Source organism: Neopsephotus bourkii, unplaced genomic scaffold, assembly GCF_033783945.1.
Source record: "Neopsephotus bourkii isolate Nb327-2 ecotype Australia unplaced genomic scaffold, CSIRO-AGI_Nbou_v1 NB_1675, whole genome shotgun sequence".
Lineage (NCBI taxonomy): Eukaryota > Metazoa > Chordata > Aves > Psittaciformes > Psittacidae > Neopsephotus > Neopsephotus bourkii.
Genome location: NW_026902149.1, coordinates 433,677 through 456,275, shown reverse-complemented (window position 1 = coordinate 456,275; position 22,599 = coordinate 433,677). Strand labels below are relative to the sequence as shown.

At 52.9% G+C, this 22,599-nt stretch overlaps 3 protein-coding genes and 1 non-coding gene across 4 annotated transcripts in view; 1 reads left to right on the top strand and 3 right to left on the bottom strand.

Annotated features, from left to right (window-relative positions):
• LOC133224314 (C-C motif chemokine 4 homolog) overlaps positions 1–22,599 on the bottom strand; it is a 67,067-nt gene that overhangs the window by 4,664 nt on the left and 39,804 nt on the right. The gene's annotated exons all lie outside the window — the stretch shown is intronic.
• On the top strand, positions 4,954–7,619 carry LOC133224307 (C-C motif chemokine 4-like). Its single transcript, XM_061375725.1, has 3 exons — positions 4,954–5,208; positions 5,817–5,928; positions 7,083–7,619. The coding sequence occupies exons 1-3, from the start codon at positions 5,136–5,138 to the stop codon at positions 7,216–7,218; spliced, it is 321 nt and encodes a 106-aa protein (XP_061231709.1). The 5' UTR covers positions 4,954–5,135; the 3' UTR covers positions 7,219–7,619.
• Positions 13,283–15,014, bottom strand: LOC133224345 (C-C motif chemokine 5-like). Its single transcript, XM_061375784.1, has 3 exons — positions 14,722–15,014; positions 14,123–14,234; positions 13,283–13,928 (listed from the first exon to the last, which is right to left on the bottom strand). The coding sequence occupies exons 1-3, from the start codon at positions 14,795–14,797 to the stop codon at positions 13,841–13,843; spliced, it is 276 nt and encodes a 91-aa protein (XP_061231768.1). The 5' UTR covers positions 14,798–15,014; the 3' UTR covers positions 13,283–13,840.
• Positions 20,687–20,768, bottom strand: TRNAS-UGA (transfer RNA serine (anticodon UGA)). The gene has a single exon. It is a non-coding gene; the product is annotated as a tRNA-Ser (tRNA).

Below are 22,599 nucleotides of genomic sequence, written 5' to 3'. Positions count from 1 at the left end.
AAGAAAACCAGTTTATAAATCAGCCCAGTGGGGCTTGTTTGCTAGTCATAATCAAGCAAAAAGGAAAAGAAACCAGCCAAAACTAAACTGCTTCCACCGTCATTGCTGCTCCTGGAGCCCAGCTCTCCAGGAGGCTTGAGTGGGCTGGCTGCGGGTGGCCTCCAGAGCACAGGGTGAGTGGCTGCACCCCACGGGTGCTTTGGGGATGTTCGAGCATCTCGACCTTCCCTGATCGCAGAGGGGGCTGAGACCAGGGTTGTTGGCCTTTAACTTGTGTCAGGGCCATTGCCACAGCTGGGGACTTCCCTGTGCATGGCCCTTGGAGCTCCTGAAGACCCTGTGGCCACCAGCAGCAGTGTGCTGGCAGGGATGTGTCAGGTGTCAGTGCCCCCCCAGCACTGAGAGGGGAGGTATGAGCTTTCCAGCGAGGTGTGAGCTTTCCGTATGCCATGGTCGTGCACAGAGACCGGCAGTGATGCTCAGATGTTTACTAGCCTCATGATTTATTTTGGGCTCCTGCAAGGCTGCAAACCACTTCCCATGCGTGTGGGCTGTTTGTAGGTTAGGGCGCTCTGCAGGCCCTGCTCCCCGTGATGTTGAGGGTTTTGGTACCCCAGATGGGCTCGTGCCCTTTAAAAGGGCCATTGTCCAGCTGCCTGGACCAGCTCTGGCTCTGCCTGGCACAAGCATTCCCTGGGGCAGAAGGGAGGGCTCAGGGAGTTCTGCCATGACCCCACAGCCTCCCCATGCGGCCTCCTGCATCCCTCTGGACTGTGCGTGGATGTGCAGTCACGGAAGGGACTTGCTGTGGATGGTTTGCTGGTGAGAGCAAGGAGAAAGAGGGGATCTCGGCTCGGTCTGGGGTCACCTTTGCCCCAGGCTGCGAGTGGAGGGACAAGGCTGTTGTCCCCAGGGCACCCTACGTCCCACAGCTCCCATCCGCTTGTGGGCTTATGGGCAAGAGAAGAAAATGGCCAGCAGGAGTGACTGGAATGGGATAATAGCCCTTTACAGGATCCAAGGTCCTTCTGATGGTGCTACAGTGCCAGGCTGGGATGGTGCAGCAATCATGGGTGAGTGGTACCCCCAGGGGAAAGCAGATGAGGCTTCTCCATCAGCCTGGGCAGAGCCCTCACCATCCCAGTAGCAAACTGCCCTGCTTCCCCCTGCCCTGGGGTATGTGCTTTGTGGCTCTTGGAGAGAGCAGGATTTCAGGGGTGGGCCCTGAAGGAGCCCTACAGCCTCTGGGCTATCCTTGTCACCATCTATCACAGGGGACAAAGACTCAACACCCACTGTAACATCCTTCCCTAAAGTCTTCCTGTTTGAATAATTGAAGCTTTCTTTTTCTACCCTGCTTGCACCAAAACAAATCTCATACCCCAGTCTGGGTGAGGCTAACATGGTAAGAATGGCTCATTTCCAGGAGTAATAGAGGAAGCTTGACAGTGATCGGCTTACCCAGACTGCAGGAACTGTGACAGCAGAGGGCTCTGGGATTTGACAGAGAAGCAAAGAGCAGCGTACAGAAGCAGAAAGATGAGAGCAGAAGCTGGCCTCAGAGGCTGTTGGGGGTGCCTTGCTCTGGTAGTCCCATGGCGGGGGAGAGGTGCCCCCCTTCCAGAAGGCTCCTCAGCACTGCAGGGGAAACAACATCACAGCTGACAAAGGGCAGTTTTGTCAGCACTAAACAGTCTGTGCCGATGACACAACCACGCAACTGCAGCTGCAGCAGCTCCTTGCAGATGTTCCTCTGGCTCTGTCAGATTCATTAGCAGTAAATGACGTCTCCTTTCCTTCCACTGACCATCTCAGGGCTGCCAGATGGAGGACGGAGCTGGCTGATGCAGATCACATCGCACGCCCCATCACACCTCCCCTCCACACCAGTGTTTGTGTGCCGCTGGCCCTGTGGTTGCTCCTTGCAAGCAGCAGGCTGGGGAGCAGAACATATGAAGTTCCCATGAGCAAAGCCACCCCTGGCTGGTGTTAGCCACAAAGCTGTCGTTCTGCAGCCACAAACCTTCTCACCTGCTGATGCATCATGCATTTGTTATTCCCCTGTGCACATGCTAGCACAGAGGAACATGAAACTGCCACTGTTGGTTTCTGAATGATTTATTTCCATGGCAAAAAGCCACAATTTGGTTTTGATTGGCAGCAATTCACCAAGAGCCAGAGGCACTTCTTGTTCTGCCATAAACCTCTGCCTGGAGCTTCTCAGATGAACCTAGGGAAAACAGAGCTGGTTCTGCCAGGGCTTGCTATGAATCCAACAGAACCCAACACTTTCCCCCATCCCTGTGTCAGGACTCAGAGAGTCTTTGGCCCCAGTAAAAGCACACGCTCAGCCACTCTGGTGGTGTCTCTGCCCATTTGCATAGTGAGCTGGTGGCCTGCAACACCAGTGTCCTGGGGTGTAACGCAGGTTAAGACCATGTAGGGAAGCAGGAGTGCAGAAGAGATCCTCTCAGGGAGGGTAACCATGGGGAGGAGCAGAGCATCACCTGCCTCAGGGGCTTTGGACCTTCCTTCTGTCCCTGCCAGAGACAAGCCACTTGGTGAAGGTTGGTGCCTCCACTGCTCTCACTTGCTGCTCCATGGTAGCTGAGCTGCAGTTTTGTACCTCTAGAGAGGAAAATGCAGGTCCAGGAGCTCACCTGCAGGCCTTGGCGTCCTCTCTGCAGTGGAGGGGGACTTTGACTCCAGCTGCATCCCCAGGCTGTTGCAGGATGTTGGGAAGCCCCAGGGCGCCCTCTCCCTGATTTGCCCTGCTTCCTAGGTTGGAGCTGTCCTGATCTGGTGACCTGCTGAGGCTTGAAAGTCTCTCCCATGCCAGGCAGGTTCTCCACCATTTGTTTCTCACTTTCTTAGCCAGGAAACCCATCTTGTACTCAAGGAAACTTTTGGAGGGATCGGTTCAGGCTGGCAAAATATCTCAGGTGTGGGAAACCTCCTCTTGCAGTGAACTCCGTGTGCCTCTGGGGACTGAGGTTGAGGTGGCAAAAGATCTGCCTGCCTGCAAAGGCCCTCCAAAGCAGAGTGAGACCCTGTCATTTGGTTGCTTTATGGAGGCCTGTGACTGTTAAGGTGACTATGAGTAGGTAGATGCCTCACCAGCCTGCTGAGCCTGTGAAGATGAGATGGCTGGCAAGATGGATGAGGGTAGAAGGGTAAGGGGATGTTGATTATTTTGACTGTAGTAAGGCTCCCATAACATCTACATTGGCAAACTGATAAAGTATCACAGAATCCCAGATTGGTTTGTGTGGAAGGGACCTTAAAGCTCATCCAGTCCCAACCCCTGCCACAGGCAGGGACCCCTTCCACTGGAGCAGCTTGCTCCAAGCCCCTGTGTCCAATCCGGCCTTGAGCACTGCCAGGGATGGGGCAGCCACAGCTTCTCTGGGCACCCTGTGCCAGCGCCTCAGCACCCTCACAGGGAAGAGCTTCTGCCTAAGAGCTCAGCTCAGTCTCCCCTCTGGCAGGTTGAAGCCATTCCCCTTGGCCTGTTCCTACAGGCCCTTGTCCAAAGCCCCTCTCCAGGTTTCCTGTAGGCTCTGATCCAAGAGTTCTCTGATCCAAGTGTGTATTAGATAAATGGGAGTGAAAGGGGCTGAGAACTGGCTGAACAGCTGGGCTTGGAGGGCTGTGATGCATGGTACATAGTCCAGCTGGAGGCTATTTGCCAGTGGGCAGCTCCAGGGATCAGTACCGGGGCCAGTACTCTTTAATATCTAAATGATCTGGATGTTGGGACAAAGCGCACCCTCACCAAATTTGCAGGTGATGCAAAGCTGGAAGGAGTGGCTGGAGCACTAGAGGAACATGCTGCTGTCCAGAGGGACCTTGTCAGGCTGGAGAAAAGAAAACATGAAGCTCAACAGAGTCCTGTCCCTGGTGCTGGATGCTCCTATGCACCAGCATGTGTTGGTGCTGACCAGCTGGAAAGCAGTTTGACATAACAGGACCCGGGGGTCCTGGTGGACACCAAATTAGACAGGAGCAGCAAGATGCCCTTGCCACAGAGAAGGCCAACAGGCTCCTGGGGTGCATTAGGAGCACTGCCAGCACATCAAGGAACGTGATCCTTCCCCTCTGCTCATCACTGGTGAAGCTGCTCTTGGAGTGCTGGGTCCAGTTCTGGGCTCCCCAGCATGAGAGACATATGGACATACTGGAGAGAGTTCAGCAAAGGGCCACGGAAATTACTAAGGGACAGGAGCATCTCTCCTAGGAGGAAGGCTGTGAGAGCTGGGATTGTTCAGATTGTTCATCCTGGACAGCAGAGAGCTCCGAGAGATCTCATCATCATGTGTGTGGGAAGCAAAGAGACAGAGCTCAACTCTTCTCAGTAGTGTGCAATGACAGGACAAGAGGCAACAAGAAATTCTGTTTAAACACCAGAAAAAACTTCATTACTGAACAGTAATGAAACAGTTTGCCCAGAGAGGCTGTGGAGTCCTGGAGATACTCAAAGCCATGGTCCTGGGCAGCCTTCCCACTAACCCTGCTTGGATCAGGGGCTGGACTGGATGATCCTCAGGGTGTCTCCAGCCCCAGCTCTTCACTGCTCCTCATTAAGCCCAGCACTGCGGGATGGGTAGGAGCAAAGCACCCCCAGTCCTGCCACCCCTCAGCTCCACGTGCTGCAGTTTGGCAGCCTTTGATAAGCACCCGACACAAAGATAATGAGCACGTTTCCAAGCCTACCCCTCTGGGGACTTTTTTTCCAGAGTTGCATAATCCTAGGCAAGCATTGTGTCTTTCTGTTATAACAGACTCACAGGGAAAATCCCTCCTTCAGTTCAGATAAACAGTGCCATGCCACTTGGCACATTTTAATTTCCTTTTGATTTCACAGAACCGAAAATGAGCACTGAGTCAGAGCTCAACAGGCTTGGATCCAATGTGAGCCAGATCCCATTCTTTATGACTTTTTTTTTTTAACCTAATTCCATTAGTCTGTTTCACTTTCGTGACATCCTTTCTCATCATGCTGGAATTTCCACTTGGGATTCTCCCAGCTACCTCCACAACTCCCTAATAAAAAGGGGCTGAATCCAGCTGCTGCAGTCTGAGCCTCATCTGCCAGAGCTTCTGGTCCTGCTCTGAGTGCCCTCACCTAAGGGAAGATGAAGGTTGCTGCAGCTGTTTTTGTTCTTCTCCTCATTGCAGATTCTTGCTCCCAGACTTTCTCTGGTCCAGGTGAGTCCTGCTTTTTCATTTGTGAAGAACAGATCTGAGCTTTTGGTGTCGCTCTCCGTTGAGCTCCCCTGGCAGATGACTGGAAATTTTTCAGCATATGTACCAGTCTCCACTCTGCACTGAGCTCAGCTGCATGTAGGAACCCCAGAATTAGAAAATCATCCATCCGTCCATCCATCCATCCATCCATCCATCCATCCATCCATCCATCCATCCATCTATCCATCCATCCATCCATCCATCCATCCATCCATCCATCCATCCATCATTCCGTCCATACATCTGTTCATCCATCTGTCCTGGACTCAGGGTACTGGTTCCTGATTGTAGTCTGGGGACTTCAGTCTCTGCCCTGGGGCTGGAAGAGGTGGAGAAATGAAGTTTGGAGAATGAAGTTCTGAGCAATGACTGCATGGGAATCTCCCCAAGTACTCAACAGTACTGTTCCTGGCGTCGGACCAGATGGTCCCCAATGTCCATTTCAATTTTAGTTATTCTCTAATTCCTCACTCCCTTCCCTACCAGCACAACTCTATGAGCCGATGGGCTGGCTGCTCCTGATGCACAGCCCAGCACATGCTCACATCCTCTCTCCTTGCCTCTTGCAGTTGGATCTGATGTCCCAATCTGCTGCTTCTCCTACTCAGCCCACAAGCTCCCACGTCGGCGCATCCTGCGGTATTACAGCACCAGCACCAGCTGCATGCTGCCAGCCATTGTGTAAGTACCAGTGTTGACTCCTGGGTGTGGAAAAGCCGGGGCAGCGCAGGAACAGTCCCTATGGAGTGTGCGTGTGTGAGTGACCAGGGCAGCTGTGGGCACAGGGGTCTGTAGGAACAGAGCACGGTGAGGGGAATCCCAAGAGGAAAGGGCTTGGACAGTGACTGCCAGGGATGCACAAGGATGTTCCTGCAGGAGTTGAGGAGGCAGCGTAGGAAAAGGGATGAAATGGGGGAAATCATAGAATCACAGAGTGGCTTGGGTTGGAAGGGGCTTTAAATCTCACATAGTTCCACCCTGCCACAGGCAGGGACCCCTTCCACTGGAGCAGCTTGCTCCAAGCCCCTGTGTCCAACCTGGCCTTGAGCACTGCCAGGGATGGGGCAGCCACAGCTTCTCTGGGCACCCTGTGCCAGTGCCTCAGCACCCTCACAGGGGAGAGCTTCTATCTTAAGTCACAGTGTTGTGGGTTAAGTTCAGTCGGCAACTCTGAACCACACAGCTCCCTCTCTCACTCCCCCCCTTCCTCCTCTCCCTGCTCCCGGAGGGATGGGGAGGAGAATCGAAAGAATGTAAGTCCCAGGGGTTGAGATAAGAGCAGTCCAGTAACTAAGGTACAACACAAAGCACTGCTGCTACCACCAATAATGATAAGGGAAATAACAAGATAAGAGAATACAATCGCTCACCACCTGCTGACTGACACCCAACAGGACCGAGCAGTGATCCCACCCTTCCGGGTAACTGTTCCCAGTTTATATACTGGGCATGACGTGCTGTGCTATGGAATACCTCTTTGCCTAGTTCGGGTCAGGTGTCCTGTTTCTGCTTCCTCCTGGCTTCCCCTCCTCCCTGGCAGAGCATGGGGCTCAGAAAGTCCTTGGGCAGACTAAACATTACTGAGCAGTAACTAAAAACATCGGTGTTATCAGCGCTGCTCCCAGGCCGAAAGTCAAAACCACAGCACTGCACCAGCTACTAGGAAGGAGAAAAATGACTGCTACTGCTGAACCCAGGGCACAGAGACAGCCATTGGTTTCAGCATCAGTTTAGGGCATGGGGGAGAACCTCTTGCAGCGCCCCAAAGCTGGGATCCAGGATCTCCCAGGATGCAAGTTTGAGCTGCGATCTAATGTCTCATCCCTCTTCCACAGGTTCATCACAAAGAAAGGCCACCAGGTCTGTGCCAATCCCAGTCACACCTGGGTTCAAGCTTACCTGAAAAACTTGAACCGAGCAAAGCAAGATGGCAAGCATAGCTGCTGTCATGCGGGAACGGCATTTTCCTGAGCTCCTGCGATGGAGCAGGACACTGGGGCAAAAGGAGCTGCTGAGTCCATGTCACCTGCAGGCTACTACAGGGAACCACTGGAAGAACACCACAAGACACCTTGTGTTGGGGTGCTGCTGCGTGCCCTTGACTTGTGTGGACTAGTGTGCAACCTCATCCATCTGCCCTGACACCTCCGCCTGTGGCCTGGAGTGGCCCATGGTGCTGCACCTCTGTTGTAACATTTTAAGTTATTTAAGACATTACCATATTGGATAGGCAGTACTTACTTTCTTCTGTGGGTAATGATGCTATTTATGGGAGAGTGGCAGGGAGGGTAGTTGAGTGAGGGTGGCTCAGAGTCTCCGTATTGGATGATGGGTGGCCCTGGCTTATATGTATGAAATCATGATTCTGGAAAATAAAGAATTCAGACAAACCCTCTGTTTTTTTCCCCTTTATATGCCTCTGTGTGGTGTTCACCAGCAGAGAGACACAACCTCACCCTATGCCTGTCTGTGCATTGTATATGGCATGTGATGATGGGAAATGGTTTGAGGCAAAACCATGAAGTTTCCATACTGCAGACACATGAACATCTTCTGACATCTTGCTCCCCACCACATACACCTCAGCCTCCCACATCCTCTACAGAATTAGACATGTTTCTATGCACAGACGAGCCTCTTACATACATGCACATGCTGTACACACACTGCAGGCATGTACCCTATGCTTGCATGATGCTCCCAGCCCCATGCGCTGCACCCCAGACTGGTTCCTGGGCACAGTGTGTGTGCAAGGGAGCAGAGACAGGGCATGTTGCTCTAAGTGGTAAAACCCTGCCAGAAGCTTTGGTGGGGGGAGCAGGGAGAGCAGCTGCTGGTCGGGTGGGAAGAAGCAGAGGGCATGGAGCTGCCACAGTGCTGACCCCCCCCAGGAGCTGGCAGGTACCAGGGCTCATGAGCTGCTTTGTCCACCTTTGTGCTGAGGGTGCTGAGGTACAGAGCAGGGCCAATGCCCTGCCCTTACCAACCCCTGCCTGCTGTTCCTGCCAGCTAAGCATCAGTGCTCCCCAGCAAAGAGCCCACAGGCACCCACATACACACTGTCCTGCCTAGCCCGGCAGTGCTGCCAGCAGAGGGGCAGGGACCCCAGCTTTCTTTCTGACCATCCCGGTGGGGGTTGTTCCTGTAAAACAAAGGGAAGGGGTCAGCTATGCTGCAGGAGTGAAGTAGCCACCAGCAAACCTGCTGCAGACATTCCCAGGACACAGATTTGCATGGGAACACGAATGGGAGGGAGCAGGTCCAAAGGGTAAAAGCACAGTGCTGAGCAGAGCTTTCCCATTGCAAATGTGTTCATCACTCCTGCAGACTGAGAAAACATCCCCCAAGAGCACGGTCACCCGAAGCTCGCCTGGCCTTGCAGCCATCCTTTTCTCCTCCTAATGCAAACAAAAACCTTTCTCTTATTGCTTCTTTTTTTCCCCAGTAGCTATAGGTCAGACTTGGCCACACTGAAGCTGGGAAAGCACTTTCATGTTGTCTTGTGATTTCCCTCTAGTCCTGCCTTTTCCAGGATGGAAAGCTGGCTGCAGGCAGGAGGGCTTACAGTGCACCTGATGAGTTTGCCTTCACAGCAAAGGGCAAACCCAGCCCAGGGCCTAGTGCTGTGTCCCAGGAGATGATGCAGGTGAAGGGTCACCACGTGGAGAGCCCCTCTTCCACGGATATGGCTCTGCTGGGGTGGGGGGGGTGGGAAAGACACACTGCCCACCCTGCAGGGTTCCCCTGCTCCCCTGGAAAAGCAGGGTCCCAGCAGAAAAGGTCAGGTCATGCCCAAGCAGGGACAAGGTGGGTCAGCGTATCTGGAAACATCTTGTACTGCTCTGTGGCTGGGGCTTACCATCCTGGGGCAGAGAATGAGACCTGCAGAGAGCTGTATCCTGAGCGGGCTTCCCCACTGTGCTGTGAAACACGGGAGCAGCCACTGCTGCTGCGTGGTGGGGTGGGTGGGCAGGAGCAGCAGGGAGCCCAGAAACAGGGCGCAGGGGGTCTCCCCTACCCCAGGAGCATCCCATTCCCTGCATGCCTGCTGCACACTCAGTCGCTGTATGGGCTGAGAAGCCCAGTTTGATGCTGAGGAGGAACTGCAGGAACTGAAAACAGTCCCTGATCTGGGGTTCCATGTGCTGCAAGGGGACAGGGGATGGATGTCGTGGTCAATGGGAATGCTGCAGGCATCTGGGGCTTGTCTGAGCCCCCAGGTGCAGGGGGAAGCTGGAGGACTCAGCACTGCCACTGGCTCTTCGGGCAGTCCCTGGCCAGGAGCCCAGGCACATGCAGGAATTTTCTTCTCCAGCCTTTCTGGTTTCGGTTTCCATTCTGAAGCTCCAGGATCAGCAGCCAAGCCAGCCTGCCCTGGAGGCCCTGCTCCCCCTGTCCCGGACCCACCTCCCCTGGCACGAGCCCACCAGTGCTTCCTTTTGGAACCAACCCTGGGACTTGGGGCGTTATCTGGGATTGGCCATCACCCCATCCTGGCAGGGAGAGATGCTTTCCAGGTGTTAGGAGGTGGTTGAGAAGGACGTGCCCATGCTGAAGCTGGGCTGGGAGTGGAGGGAGGATGAGAGGCTGCAGCTGCCCCAGCTGGGCTGAGGAAATGCTCCCAGGTGAGGTGCTTGGTGTGCAGCAGAGAAATACCCAGGCGGTGCCTGCCCCAGGAGACACCAACCACACGCTCTGCGGTGGCTGCTTGGGTCTGCGGTCCTTGGTCCCTCTCCCTGCCTGCCAGAGCCTGCAGCAAGTTGAGGCAGAGCCAGGATTCTGACCCAGGGCCAGTCTCTGGTTTCAAAGCTCATCGCCTTGGCCAGCTCCCCTCCCACAAGACAACAGTCAAAAAAGGATATTCCCCAGCCCTGCTGTTAGCGTAAGAATGACACATAACCACCGGAATGGTTATCTGAGGTGTTTTATTGAGGCGCCGGGAGCCAGGGGCACGCACCCAAATCTGGCTCCGGCTTCATCACATCGCGTTCGCAATTTATACACTAAAATTACATAACCAATACATATTCAATACAGATTATATCATTGACTAATACATATGCATCAGTCTATTACGACATCAGCCTCTTCTGCGCTTGCGCAGCCCCTTCTGGTGGTCATTCTGGTGAAGTAAGGAGTCCTCCTTGGATGAAGTAAGAAGTCTTCCTCAGCTTGTCCTTTTCACCTTTTCGTTCTTTGGACATGTCCCAACCATTATGTGGACGCCAGCATTCTCCTATCTTCCCTAGGTTCTGCTTGGGTAGACTTTCACGATATACTTCTCGAAATTCACCCATATACCCTTCACCATATATGGGTATGTTAGCTCTTGCTACCACGACTACCATTGTAACATTTGTTATAAGTAACCATGATACAAGACCGCAAACCAAGCTACAAAGTTCCATTTCCTAATATACAAAATCACACTATTGATTTATAAATTTCTCAAATATAATCATTTCTACTATTTTATATGATTATTTTATCTTAAAAACTTCGCCCTTTTCTAACACTGCTGTGACCACAAAGGTTTCCTGGTCCTCCCCACTTCCGAGATCCGCCACCAGGAAGAAACATCAGGTCTGCCCCTCCGCGCCTTCCACTCCTCCTGCAAAGGAAAGATTTTGGTGTCCTGGACTGCTCACTTCTCTCTTTAAGTCCTGTGGCCCCAGCAGTGCCAGCCCCATCAGCTCGCCTCACCCAGCTTGACCCCGCAATGACAAGCTCGTGCCTCGTTTTCCCAGTTGCAAGTGAGGGACAGCAATGTGCAAAAGCTTTCTGAGAAGTGCTCAAGCAGCCACTGTATGAAAGCAAACCAACATGAGTACTGCTTGATTATTCTCATGTTTGGGAAGACCTGGATGATTTTATATTCCTTCCCTGCTTCCCTTGAGATCCAGGCTATATCCCGGGGTCCCTCTTGTCTCCTCCTCTGTTCCAGAGCTGCTTTGCAGGGTTGCAAACCGGAGCTTTGTACCTCTCTTCTCCTGTTGAGCTGCTACTTCCTCAGCCTGCAGAGCATTTAGCCTCCTTTGAGAGCTGCCTCGGGGTATTTCAGGTGTGCTGTTAACTAGCGATTATCGCCCTTTTAAAAGCAAGCCATAGGCTGATAGAGTGCTTTTGTTGGTTTTGCAGTGCAAAAGATCTTTTGTGCTTTTTCAAACAAAATTTGGGTTTCCTTCCTGTGAGGTATATAGGAATGATTCGTGTCAGCAACTTAGGAGTCCTTGTCATCATTGTACTTTGGGTGGAATCGAAAATCATGTGTAGAATGTATACGAATGATCAGATTAAGATAGATGTTCCTGTCAATACAATGATGAAAGAGAAGAAGGAACAAAGGAATAATCCTTCCTAATTAAACGCTTTGTTACTTTAAGGGGTACTTTGTTTAACTACTTGAATACCTCAAACGCTTTGGTAATTACAGGGGTACTTTGTTTAACTGCTTGAATGCCTTGAAGGGGGTTAGGTAATCAAGAGATACCTTCTGTTACAGGATGAGGAGAAACTTGTGTATTGAATAAGTAACTATGTAAGAAATGGAATTTAGGGGGCTAAGATGGTGGTTAAGCTTGTGACAGACATCCCCCGTTAATGTATTGCCAAGGAATTCAATAACTTCTTAAGAAGTTTCTTCACCCGAAGATAAGCCCCCAGCAACAGGAGGAGAACAATGAAAAGGAACCACGTCGATATTGGGGTGAAGGAGACGACAGGATTGGTTGAAACCCAAGCCCGAGGAGTATAAGAGACTGTACCCCAGAAATCTCGGTGTGCGTCTTGGGTGGAGCGGAGACTCCCCAGCGCACCCAGCGCTGCTTGCTTATTGCCTCTCAATATTAATCAATGGTAATTAACAATTAATTAAATCAGATCATGGCCAAGACGGAATTTTTATAACATTTATAACATTTTATAACATTTATAACATATAACATTGTCCTGGGTTTAGCAGTAGCAGTCATTTTTCTCCTTCTTGGTAGCTGGTGCAGTGCTGTGGTTTGACTCTCAGCTGGGAACAGAGCTGATAAAAATGATGTTTTGGTTTGGCCAAGGACTTTGTGAGCCTCATGCTGTGCCAGGGAGGAGGGGAAGCCGGTAGGAAGCAGAGACAGGACACCTGACCCAAACTGACCAAAGAGGTATTCCATAGCACAGCACGTCATGGCCAGGAGGTAACTGGGAGCTACCTGGAAGGGTGAGGGGGACTGCAGGGTTGGAGGAGGTATCGGTGGGTGCTTTGTTGGGCTGGGGGGGGGGGGTGAGTTATCGGTCGGCTGGTGCTGAGGTGTTGTATTCTCTTCCCTTGTTGCTTCCTTTGTCATTACTATTATTGGTGGTAGCAGCAGTGATTTGTGTTGTACCTTAGTTACTAAACTGTTCTTATCTCAACCTGTGGGAGTTGCATTCTTTCTGATTCTCCTCTCCGTCCCTCCAGGAGTAGGGGGAGGGCAAGAAGAGGGGGAGTGAGTGGACAAGCTGTCTGGTTGGGGTTAAACCACGACAAACATTTATAACATTTTATAACATCCAAACCAGTTGAAGAACAGCAGATCATCGGCGCCTGTCTTTTTCACTAAAACACTGACAAGAGTGTACCCAGAGCTGGGCACAGCTCAGGCTGCATCCCCAGAAGAGCCTGTGCTGGGGACGTAGTTCTGGCTCTCCTTTGAGCAGAGATGCCGCTGTATTCCCACCCTTTGACTTCCAGACATCCCTTTGCCAAATTCACGGTGGCAAATCCAGTGGGTCCAGGTCCACCAGCCCCTGGCCTTGGCTGTTGATATGATGGGGGGGAGGAAGGGCTGGGGGAGAGCTCGGGGTCTGCAGGAGCATGGAGGCTGCAAGGGAACAGCCCTGGAGGTGCTGGGGCTGGTGCTGCTGTGGCGCTGGGAGCAGAGATGTGGTGCAGAAGGGAAGGTTTTCAGGGATAAGGTGGCTGAGGTCTTGCCTCTCTCAAAATGTTTGTAGTGGGGTCCTATTACCCCTTTTCCCCGGGCAGGAGGGGAACATCATCTTCCAGAGCTGACACAGAGAGAAAAACATCTTTATTTGTTGGCACCAGCAAGAGACATTTTGAAATGAGGCTGAACAACGTGGTTCCACAATAGGCATCCTGTAAGTAACAAGCATACCATTTCCTCTGCTAGGGAGACAGATCTTGCTCACAGCATCTACCCTACCATGGCAAAGTTCAGCCAGCTGACTTGAAAGTCAGCCTAGGTTTACATGACAGCATTCACACTTAATTTCAACTGACCACTTCCCACAGATAGCTCTAGGGATAAACCCCCCTTCCATTCTAGCAGGGGAGGCAGGAGGAAGAGACAATTTAGCCACACTACACAGCAGGCTATTCAAGATGGGTCTGCAAGGCCAGAAGGTCCCCAGGATCACAGCTGCCCATAAGGGTGGCTAAATTATCATGGGTAAATGGCACCTTTGTGAGACAAAAGGAACTTCAGGGGCCCCAAGATGGCTCCACAGGTCCTGGTATTCAGCAGCAGCATTTCTAGGTCTGTGCCAAGACTCTGCTGGATCGTGTTGCAGGACTTCTCCAAGGCAGAGACCTCTCCTCTCCCAGTGCTCACTGCAGCTCCAGGGTGTTCACATATTCCTTCACCCACCTGGCATCAGGGTTAGCACAGACCTCCCGGTCCTTCCTGGTGACGAACCTGTCAGGTGAAGCAGGGAAGTTTTATAGCCCTGGAGGGGCAATGGGACAAGAGGGTGTTGGATCACCCCCTTCCCTTACTCCGGGTATGGTTCCTCACATCACTGTGATCTAGGCACCATGGGATCTGAAGCAAAGAATCCCAAAGGCTGGCAGAACCTTTCCCCAGAGCCCAGAGCAGGAGCTGGTACGTACACAACTGCTGGCTGTGAGCACTTGCTGCTGGTGTAGAAGTAATCCTTCACATGGCTCTGGGGCAGCTTTCGTGAGGTGTAGCTGAAGCAGCACACAGTCGTGTCAGCCCCAACTGGAAGAGATCAGGAAAGCCAGCATGAGTCTCCCACTTAAACTGCACATCCACCAGCTGAGAGCATGGGCAGCAGTCCCCTTAAATCAGCTCTGGAGCCCTCTTCCTTTCCTGTTTCCTCAGAAAGTCAGCAAAGAATTGCTGTGAACACCAAAGCTTAATTCAAATAATTGCTAGGATTGTGTGTAAAATGCCTTGCACTCACTTCCCATGATAAAAATCCTTTCAGTCGCCCTGGGACCACTCATAAAGCCCAACAACAAAATCAGGGGAGATGAAACCTGAAAACTTCAACACTTAGCAGTAAAATTCATCCCTAAGAAAAAAGGATGTTAGAAAGGAGGACCAGTCCCAAGAGAGCAGGAGAAGCTATTCACACAGGTTTCCAGCCTTTGCAGCTAACTTTTTCCAGTTCTGCTTCAAAATTACTGCCAGCCATAGCAAAAACCCACCCCAAGGAGCAGAGGGAGATGCTGCAGGTACTCACTTGGAGCAGGAGAGGCCTGAGAAAAGAGAGCAGCAATGAGGATGATGGAGAGGTGCACTGCAGAGATGTTCATCATGGACACAGATGAGCTGCAAGGGCAGATACAGGACCAGAACAGATTTCCCCTGTATCTGATGTGAGGTGCTGGCTCAGTCCCTGCTTTTTATATAGTGACAGTGGCCAGCTCCATCAGTCAGATTTCAAGACAAGCACTTGGAATTTCCAAAGCATAAAAGATCTGATGTCATGGCACCATTGCCTCAAAAATGCAGAAAAAAAGGAAGCAGCAAGTCTAGGATATACAAAAATAGCCTTTGTGTGAGGTGAGCTAACCCTGAGCTAACTGGCACCCACATGAAGGCTGCCCTGACCATGACAGGATATGAAACCACATTTGAGCAGCAGGTTCACGCTAGATTTACCAACACGACAGCAGAACCCATCAAACTCATCTCAGCATCCTCCCTGAAGGACCAGGAGAACCTCAACTCAGCCTCCTTTTGGAGGACCCAGGTCTTGAGCACAAAGGTGCTCAGACCTTTGAAATGGTCCAGCTGTGCAGTCCCTGCTCCAGTGGTGGGTCTGCAACATGTATGAGGTGGATGCAGAGAGTCAGTGCAGGCAGCATGGGCAGCAGTCACGGTGCCTGTGCAGGTAGCAAGGGTGACTGTCACCCCAGAGACTGCTTGTAGATCTGGGTTGGAAGTCTTGGCACAATAAACAAAAAGTCCTGAATGCTGTGCTTCCAGTATGCAGCTCAGGACCTCCAAACCCCTTCTAAGACACTCAGCATCAGCCAGGGAGTGCTTGCCTGCGAAGCCTGACTCAGTGGTCTGACTCTACAAATACCATCTCCTCCCAGGGATGTGGGGCAAATGCAAGTGCCCATGTGGATTTGGCTCAAGGTGGATGTAGAAAGCAGGACAGAAGTCCCCCAGACTGTGGAAGGAAGAGGAACCAGGTCTTGTGCAAACAGGTATCCCCATCGCCCTGTGCACATCTAGTCATGGGAGCCCCATGCACTGCCCATGCCATGAGGTGATGTGCTCCCCAGGATGCCCCAGAGAGCATTTCCCCTTTTACCATCTCCCTCTCTTCTGCAATAGGCACCAAATTTGCCAGTTCACAGCTTGTGGTTTCTCATGAACTGCTGCTCACAAGACACCGTGAGTTCATCTTCCCGTAGCCCTAGCAATGAAGCAGGGACCGCAGGGCAGTGTCTGGGTGTACTGGGGCATCCTCCCCACAGTATCCCCTTCACTGCACTGTCTGCAGTGCTGCAGGAGGGTCCCCATGGGCTGTGCCAGGGACTGTGCTGGGATAGGCAGGAGCCCATGGCCATGGGAGCCATCTTCGTGGGGCTGGGGGTGTCCTGGGGACTCTGAGGACTCTTGTCTTCAAAAGTATGTGAAGGACTGGAGTGAGCCCCTGCAGCCCTGATCCAGCTCTGGGGCAACAGCACAAGAGGGACGTGGAGTTGTTGGAGTGAGTGCAGAGGAGGCCTGTGGGCTGAGGAGCTGGGGGCTGCAGTTCCTGACTTGACAAGGTGCCCGACATAACTGGTATGCTCCTTGCTCCCTCAAACACCCCCTCATCTGCCTGGTCCCTTCCAGCCACACCTAAGGCTCTGCTCTCTGGATGGCTCCCACCCAGCCTCTACCCTGTGCGTGCTCATCCTCATCCTCTCCAAGGAGCCCCCTTCCTTCAGCTCTGCAGCCCCTAACGTATGAAAGATGTGGAGATGCTGGAGCAAGGCCAGAAGAGGCTACAGAGATGCTGCGAGGGCTGGAGCAGCTCTGCTCTGGAGCCAGGCTGAGAGAGCTGGGCTGGGGCAGCCTGGAGAAGAGAAGGCTCCTGAAGGGGAGACCTTAGAGCAGCTCCAGTGCCTAAAGGGGCTGCAGGAAACCTGGAGAGGGGCTTGGGACAAGGGCCTGTAGGGACAGGCCAAGGGGAATGGCTTGAACCTGCCAGAGGGGAGACTGAGCTGAGCTCTTAGGCAGAAGCTCTTCCCTGGGAGGGTGCTGAGGCGCTGGCACAGGGTGCCCAGAGAAGCTGTGGCTGCCCCATCCCTGGCAGTGCTCAAGGCCAGGTTGGACACAGGGGCTTGGAGCAAGCTGCTCCAGTGGAAGGGGTCCCTATCCATGGCAGGGGTTGGAGCTGGATGAGCTGTAGTGTCCCCTCCAACCTAAACCAATCTGTAACACTAGGATTCTGTGCCTGTCACAGACATGCAGCGGTGGCGTTTTGGAGCAGCACAGGAGCATGCTAACAGGTACTCAGGCTCTGCAGAGAACAAAAATCTCAGCTGGAATTTGCCAAGAGACTGTTTGCTGGTACTGCTATAGTGGGTGAATTCCAGTATTGCAATTAGCCTATTGTTTGGCTGATCTGCATATTTATTTCTCATGCCCCAGATCCGTGTAGGGGTGTAAAGCAAGGTGATGTGTCTCAGACCCATCTCCTCACTACAATAACTACAGCATTTTGTACTGATCCTTGACCTGTCCCTGGGATTGGAGATTCCTTTTGAACAAGTGCCCACCGCCTGCCTCACCACATGGCCCCATGCATCCTGGGGTCCAACAGGCAGCTCCTGGGCTGCATCACTTCCCTGCTGCACTGGGTGGAGGCACTCACTCATGTCCCTTTCCTCTGCAGTCACAGGTGGAGACTGTCCTGCTGTGTGACACACAAGTCAACCTATTTTGGTGTGCCCAGACCTGCTGCTAGAGGAAGGAACTGTTACTGTATGTGACAAACTATCTGACAGGGCCAGATAGCGATCTAAGAAACCACAGAGAGACACTGAGGCTCCCTCAACCGCAAGGCTGCAGAGGTCACACCCCGTTACAGCTTGTAAAGGCAACTGAAACCATGACATCTGCATGTCTCCTGAAAGCACAGGGTGGCTGTGCCTCAGCCCAGCACAGCTCCTCTTCATCCACCACAAGTGCCCTAAGGGGTGGCATAATGGGAAGGTGTCCCTGCCCGTGGCTGGGGAGCTGGAAACAGATGGTCTTTAAGGTCTCCTCCAACCTCAGTCATTCTGTAGTTTTATGATAATCCCATGTGACCATTGCATGGCCCAGCCTTGCCCCTCACTCAGGGGGTTTGGCCCTGTGCAGGCTTTTGGAGCCGTATTCTGCAGCCCTGACCATCACAGCAGAGATGCCAGAGTGCTGGAAAGAAGGCACACCATTCATCATGTCTCCGTCCTTGCTCTGGGCCAGCTTTAGGGGAAGGTGACACTCCTCCCTGCTCTCCTCCTTGTCCTACTCTGCACTTCTCCAAAGCTACCCACTACCTCCCTTTGGCCTCTCCTGCTCCCTGCAGTGTAGGTCCTCAGAGAAAAGGTGGTGGCAAAGCCAGTGACCGCTATCCACCAGGCATTGCAGAGGAACCTGGGCAGAGATGGAGTCGGGGCACCTGAATGCCAAATGTCCCACTGCATCCCCAGGCCATGTCGTAGAAGGGCTGCAGGGGTCCATGGGGACCATGCTGAGATTTGGCCTCAGGTGGAGAGAGGAGCTGCCCTGGCCATTTCAGAGAGCTGCATGGTTCAAGGCAAGCCACAGGGAGGTTTCTCCGCTGTCCCTTTACTTCCCCTCCCACACACACCAGAGCATTCAAGGAGCACCGGGCCCTCTGCCGTCTCCTGTGGGAAATGTTCTGGAGCCCTTTCTCGCACCTGCACCGCAGTCACAGCCCGTCCGCCCTTCCAGGAGCCCTGCCGTGCTTCCTCCCGCCTTGCCCCCCGGTGTCACCCTCTGTGCCAGCGCTCATTGCCCCCGGTTCCAACCCCGCTGTGCTGGGTACTGCAGGGACAGGGGACAGTTGCCCTGTTACCTCGAGCCCTGGGCTGTCCCCTGGGGTCTGTGCCCTGCTGTGCTGCCCATGCTGGTAGCAACCACCTGGGGAGTGGGGGCCCATTTCAAGCCCTCTCCATTTTCCTGTTCAGCAGGAAACCTCTTTTCTAGGAGGTGAGTTGCTGTGGTTAAACCCAGCCAGAAACTAAATGCCACTTTCTCACCCCCTCTTGCCCCCTGGGAGGGATGGGGAGGAGAATCAGAAGAATGTAAAACCCACGGCTTGAGATAAGAACAGTTTAATAATTAGAATTAAGTATAATATAATCCTACTACTAATAAAAAGGAAAATAACAAGGACATACATGTAAAACTAAAGGAAGGAAAGGAAAGAACCAAACAAGAAACAGCAGTGATGCACAACACAACTGCTCGCCACCTGCTGACCAATGACCAGCCTGTCCCGGAGCAGCAATCGGTCCCTTCTGGATAACCCCCCCTGGTTTCTACCCTGGACATGATGTGCTGTGGCACTGAATATGCCTTCGGCTAGATCGGATCAGGTGTCCTGTTTCTGCTCTCTCTTGGCTCCTTGTGCTCCTCCTCACTAGCAGGGCATGAGAGACAGAAAAGCCCTTGGTTAGGGTGAAGCTCTGCCTGTAGGAATGAGACCTGAGGCCGTGAGCTATGTGCTGAAGGGATTAACGAGGTTGCAATCCCCTGATGGGGACGATGGGCTGCTGATGGGGGAGATGGGCTGCTCAGTGGGATGGATTTTAGCGCTAATGCACTTAGTGACTGTATCAAGGGCAATTGGAGTCTGTGTTTCTGTAGCTTCAATAAACAGCGCTGTTAACCTGGAACCCGGAATCGGGACAGTTCTTCATGATCACGGCTGACAGTAATCAGAGATGCAGCCAAGCCGCCCCCAGCCCCTCTGATCCCGGAGCTCTGCCTGGATCCCAGCGGGGATTTTTTGCCAGATTTCAATGCTCTTACTGCAACACTGCTGAACAAAAACTGAAACATTGGTGTGTTATCAACATTATTCTCACACTAAAGCCAAAACACAGCACTGCATCAGTTATTATGAAGAAAATGAACTCTATTCCAGCTGAAGCCAGGAAATGAATGCATGTGGTGGAGGAGGAGTCTGGTTTTGGTTTTGCCCCATTCCATTCTGACTTTATTTCTTTTCTTTCTTGCGCTGACAGTCTTCTGTTTCTCCTGGCTGTGCACTGGGAGTCAGGGTTTCTGTGTCCATGAAGCTGGGGAACATCCCTGGTAAACCCTCACGGGACTGTGAAATCTTTTCTTGAACCTTTGGCTATCATTGCCTTCCCCAAACCTGCCTCTGGAGGCAATCAGAGATCTGGCATAGACACCTCCTTCTCCCCAGGCCTGGCAGAGATGGGGTCCTCTTGCACAGAGGGTCTTCCCAGTGCCACAGCTCTCAGAAAGGAGCAGGCATCCCTGCAAAGTCCCCCAGGAAGGCTGTGACATCTACCCCGTATGGTCCTCTCCTTGGGCTGTGGGGCCCAATTGTCCTTGTCCCTTCAGGGCTTGGCTGGTGGCCACTGATAGATCTGCCACAATCACTGCCTCATCCCTGGTGGTCAGGATTTGGCACTCTTAACTCCTGCGGCCTTAGTTCTATTCCCAGCTGAGAAAGGGGCTTCTGCAGCAACTGCAGGTCCCAACGTTTTCTTGGGTGGCTGCACTTCCCTTGAGTGTTTCCTCGGGTTCAGTGCAGGGTTCAGGAGCACCTACACGTATTCATGGAGCTGGGTCAGGGCTGGATGAATTTGGGGGTGGCAGCAGCCTCCTGTCCCCGCACCGGCATCAGGCTACATCCCCAGCAGAAAAATAGCACTGGTGGAGGGCAGCCACAAGCCTGTAATGGACTATAGGGTAACACGGCTGCAGAGATCAGGGTGACCCGCTGTGTGGAGTGGACATGCTATTGCAGGATTTCTCCTTGAGATAAGCAGAGGGTGCAGGGCTGCTGCCCTGAACACTGCTGTGGCCCCTCTGCTAAACAGTAAGAGTTTCCTGCAAGATGAGGGACAGGGTGGGACTGCAGGACCCCTTGATGAGGGGTGACAGGTCTGTGTCTGTCCCCCCTGGGAGCAAGAGCAGGGGCTGCCTGTAAAAGCTCCCGCTGTGAGCAGGATTTGAACCTGCGCAGGGAAACCCCATTGGATTTCAAGTCCAACGCCTTCACCACTCGGCCATCACAGCAGCTTGCACTGGAGGGCTCCTCAGCAGCACAGGGCTCCTGCCTTGCCCCAGGGGACGGAACAGGACCTGATCCCACCCTGGGCATGGGTTCTGTCATCCTGGCCCCCATGCACGCCCAGCACAGGTACCACTGTTACTGCCACCACTGGCCCTGCACAGAGCTAAGGTGATGTGGAGATCAGCATCCCAGCAGTGCTAGGAAAGGGAGCCAGGTGCCAGTCACAGCATCGGTTGTGGTGTCATGGGGGATGGACATGGTGAGACGTCTATGTCCCGTCTTGTCTCCTTGTATCCAACAGGAAACTCATCCCAAGATGACCATCCCCAACCTCCTTTTCCAGACTGGGAACATCCCAGCTTCCTCCACTCCCCTCTCCCCCCAGTAACTGCCTCTGTAAAAACAGGTCCAGACCTGGCTAATGGCGCAGCCTGACACACAGAGCAGGCAGTGTTTTGTCCTGTGGCTGTCAGGATGATGTTGCAGACTTGTGTGGTTTCCACCAGGTTGCTCCCTGCGTTTCAGAGTTTGGAAGAGGGGATTTAGAGAAAGGAAGAGAAGCTGACTGTCAAGAGGAAATCTTTGCTGAGCGAGGTCTGGTAGTGACATTGGCCCCTCTTTGAAGCACAAATATCCTATTTGGAGGATGGTCCTAGAAGCGTGTCCTTGGTTTGGTGCTGGAGCTGGTTCTGGGAACCCATCCTGAAATATCCAAAGCCCTCTCACTGTGTGTCTAGAGTTATGCTCAAAAGCTTCACTATGTCCCTGCCACCTCACACCTCTCCCACAGGGACTTACCTGCAGGGAGCAGTTTGGATGGAAACCTCCCCATGTAGGAACTGCTCTTCTGTGCTCAGCTCCCAGCCACAAGGAGGGTCTGTCTGCATCACCTCACTCCCTGGCCTTTGCCTTGCTGGGGGTTTGGTTTCCCTCCTCCACTGTCCGGGCTGGACCAGAGTCCTGACACTGAGGTAGCCTTGGCACAGTCCCACAGGCATTGATGGTACCCAGGCACGCGTGTCCACTGATCAGATGCATTGACGTGTTGGAAAGCAAGTGCTCAGACCAGCTCCAACCCTGGACACATGAGATATCCGTATTCTGTTGCAGCCCTGCAGCTTTTGAAATAAGACTATGACCTCCAGGTCTCCTCCCTGGCAGGTCAGACCAGCTGCATCATGACATGTGTAAGGATGCGGCCAAGACTGTGATGGAGCCTGTGGGTGCTGTGCTGCTGTCCCTGACAAGCCAGGCAGAAGTGAAGCTCTGTTCCAGAAAATGGTTTGTTTGGGTTAAAGCTTGGACCACAAGCCCAAGGCCACGGTGTACTTCACATGGAGCACGGAAAGGGCCAGCAGCCGGCCCTTCCTTGCAGCAGGACTCCTGCAGCATAGTGTGGTCTGAGCAGAACCTCCGCACTGCTGCTTTCCTCCTGGAGCCAGTGGCTTGGAAGTGCCCGTGGGCTGCCTGTTGCAGTTGCCACCACTGGTGCTGGGTGGCGGGAGGCTTTGCAAAGGGCAGGACCCAACGGACCTGCTGCTCAGGAGGGGCTGCAGATGGTGCCAGGCCCTTACCCTCAGTGGCAGCTGAGGTCTCCTTCTAGACCTGCCAACCCTATCTCCAGAGGAGCCATCTCCCACTCTCCAGTCTGAGCATGGGGTCACAGTCTGAAATAAAAGTGGAAGGGATGGAAGAAGGGTTTTATTAAAAGATGGGTCAGGAAGACGTTTGGTTCATGAGGAAGAGCTGAAATTTTTAGAGATGTTTAGATTCATGGAGAGGAGGTGGTGTTTGCTCTGTGGGAAGGGGAATAATGAGAGTTATCTGTAAGGA

What these genes read in the sequence shown, in the direction of transcription:
- LOC133224307 (XM_061375725.1), top strand. Translation starts at nt 5,136, where the DNA reads ATGAAGGTTGCTGCAGCTGTTTTTGTTCTTCTCCTCATTGCAGATTCT. An exon ending in CCAGACTTTCTCTGGTCCAG is followed by an intron (nt 5,209 to 5,816) that starts GTGAGTCCTGCT and finishes TGCCTCTTGCAG; the next exon opens with TTGGATCTGATGTCCCAATC. An exon ending in TGCATGCTGCCAGCCATTGT is followed by an intron (nt 5,929 to 7,082) that starts GTAAGTACCAGT and finishes CCTCTTCCACAG; the next exon opens with GTTCATCACAAAGAAAGGCC.
- LOC133224345 (XM_061375784.1), bottom strand. Translation starts at nt 14,797, where the DNA reads ATGATGAACATCTCTGCAGTGCACCTCTCCATCATCCTCATTGCTGCT. An exon ending in TCAGGCCTCTCCTGCTCCAA is followed by an intron (nt 14,235 to 14,721) that starts GTGAGTACCTGC and finishes GATCTCTTCCAG; the next exon opens with TTGGGGCTGACACGACTGTG. An exon ending in TGCTCACAGCCAGCAGTTGT is followed by an intron (nt 13,929 to 14,122) that starts GTACGTACCAGC and finishes TTCACCTGACAG; the next exon opens with GTTCGTCACCAGGAAGGACC.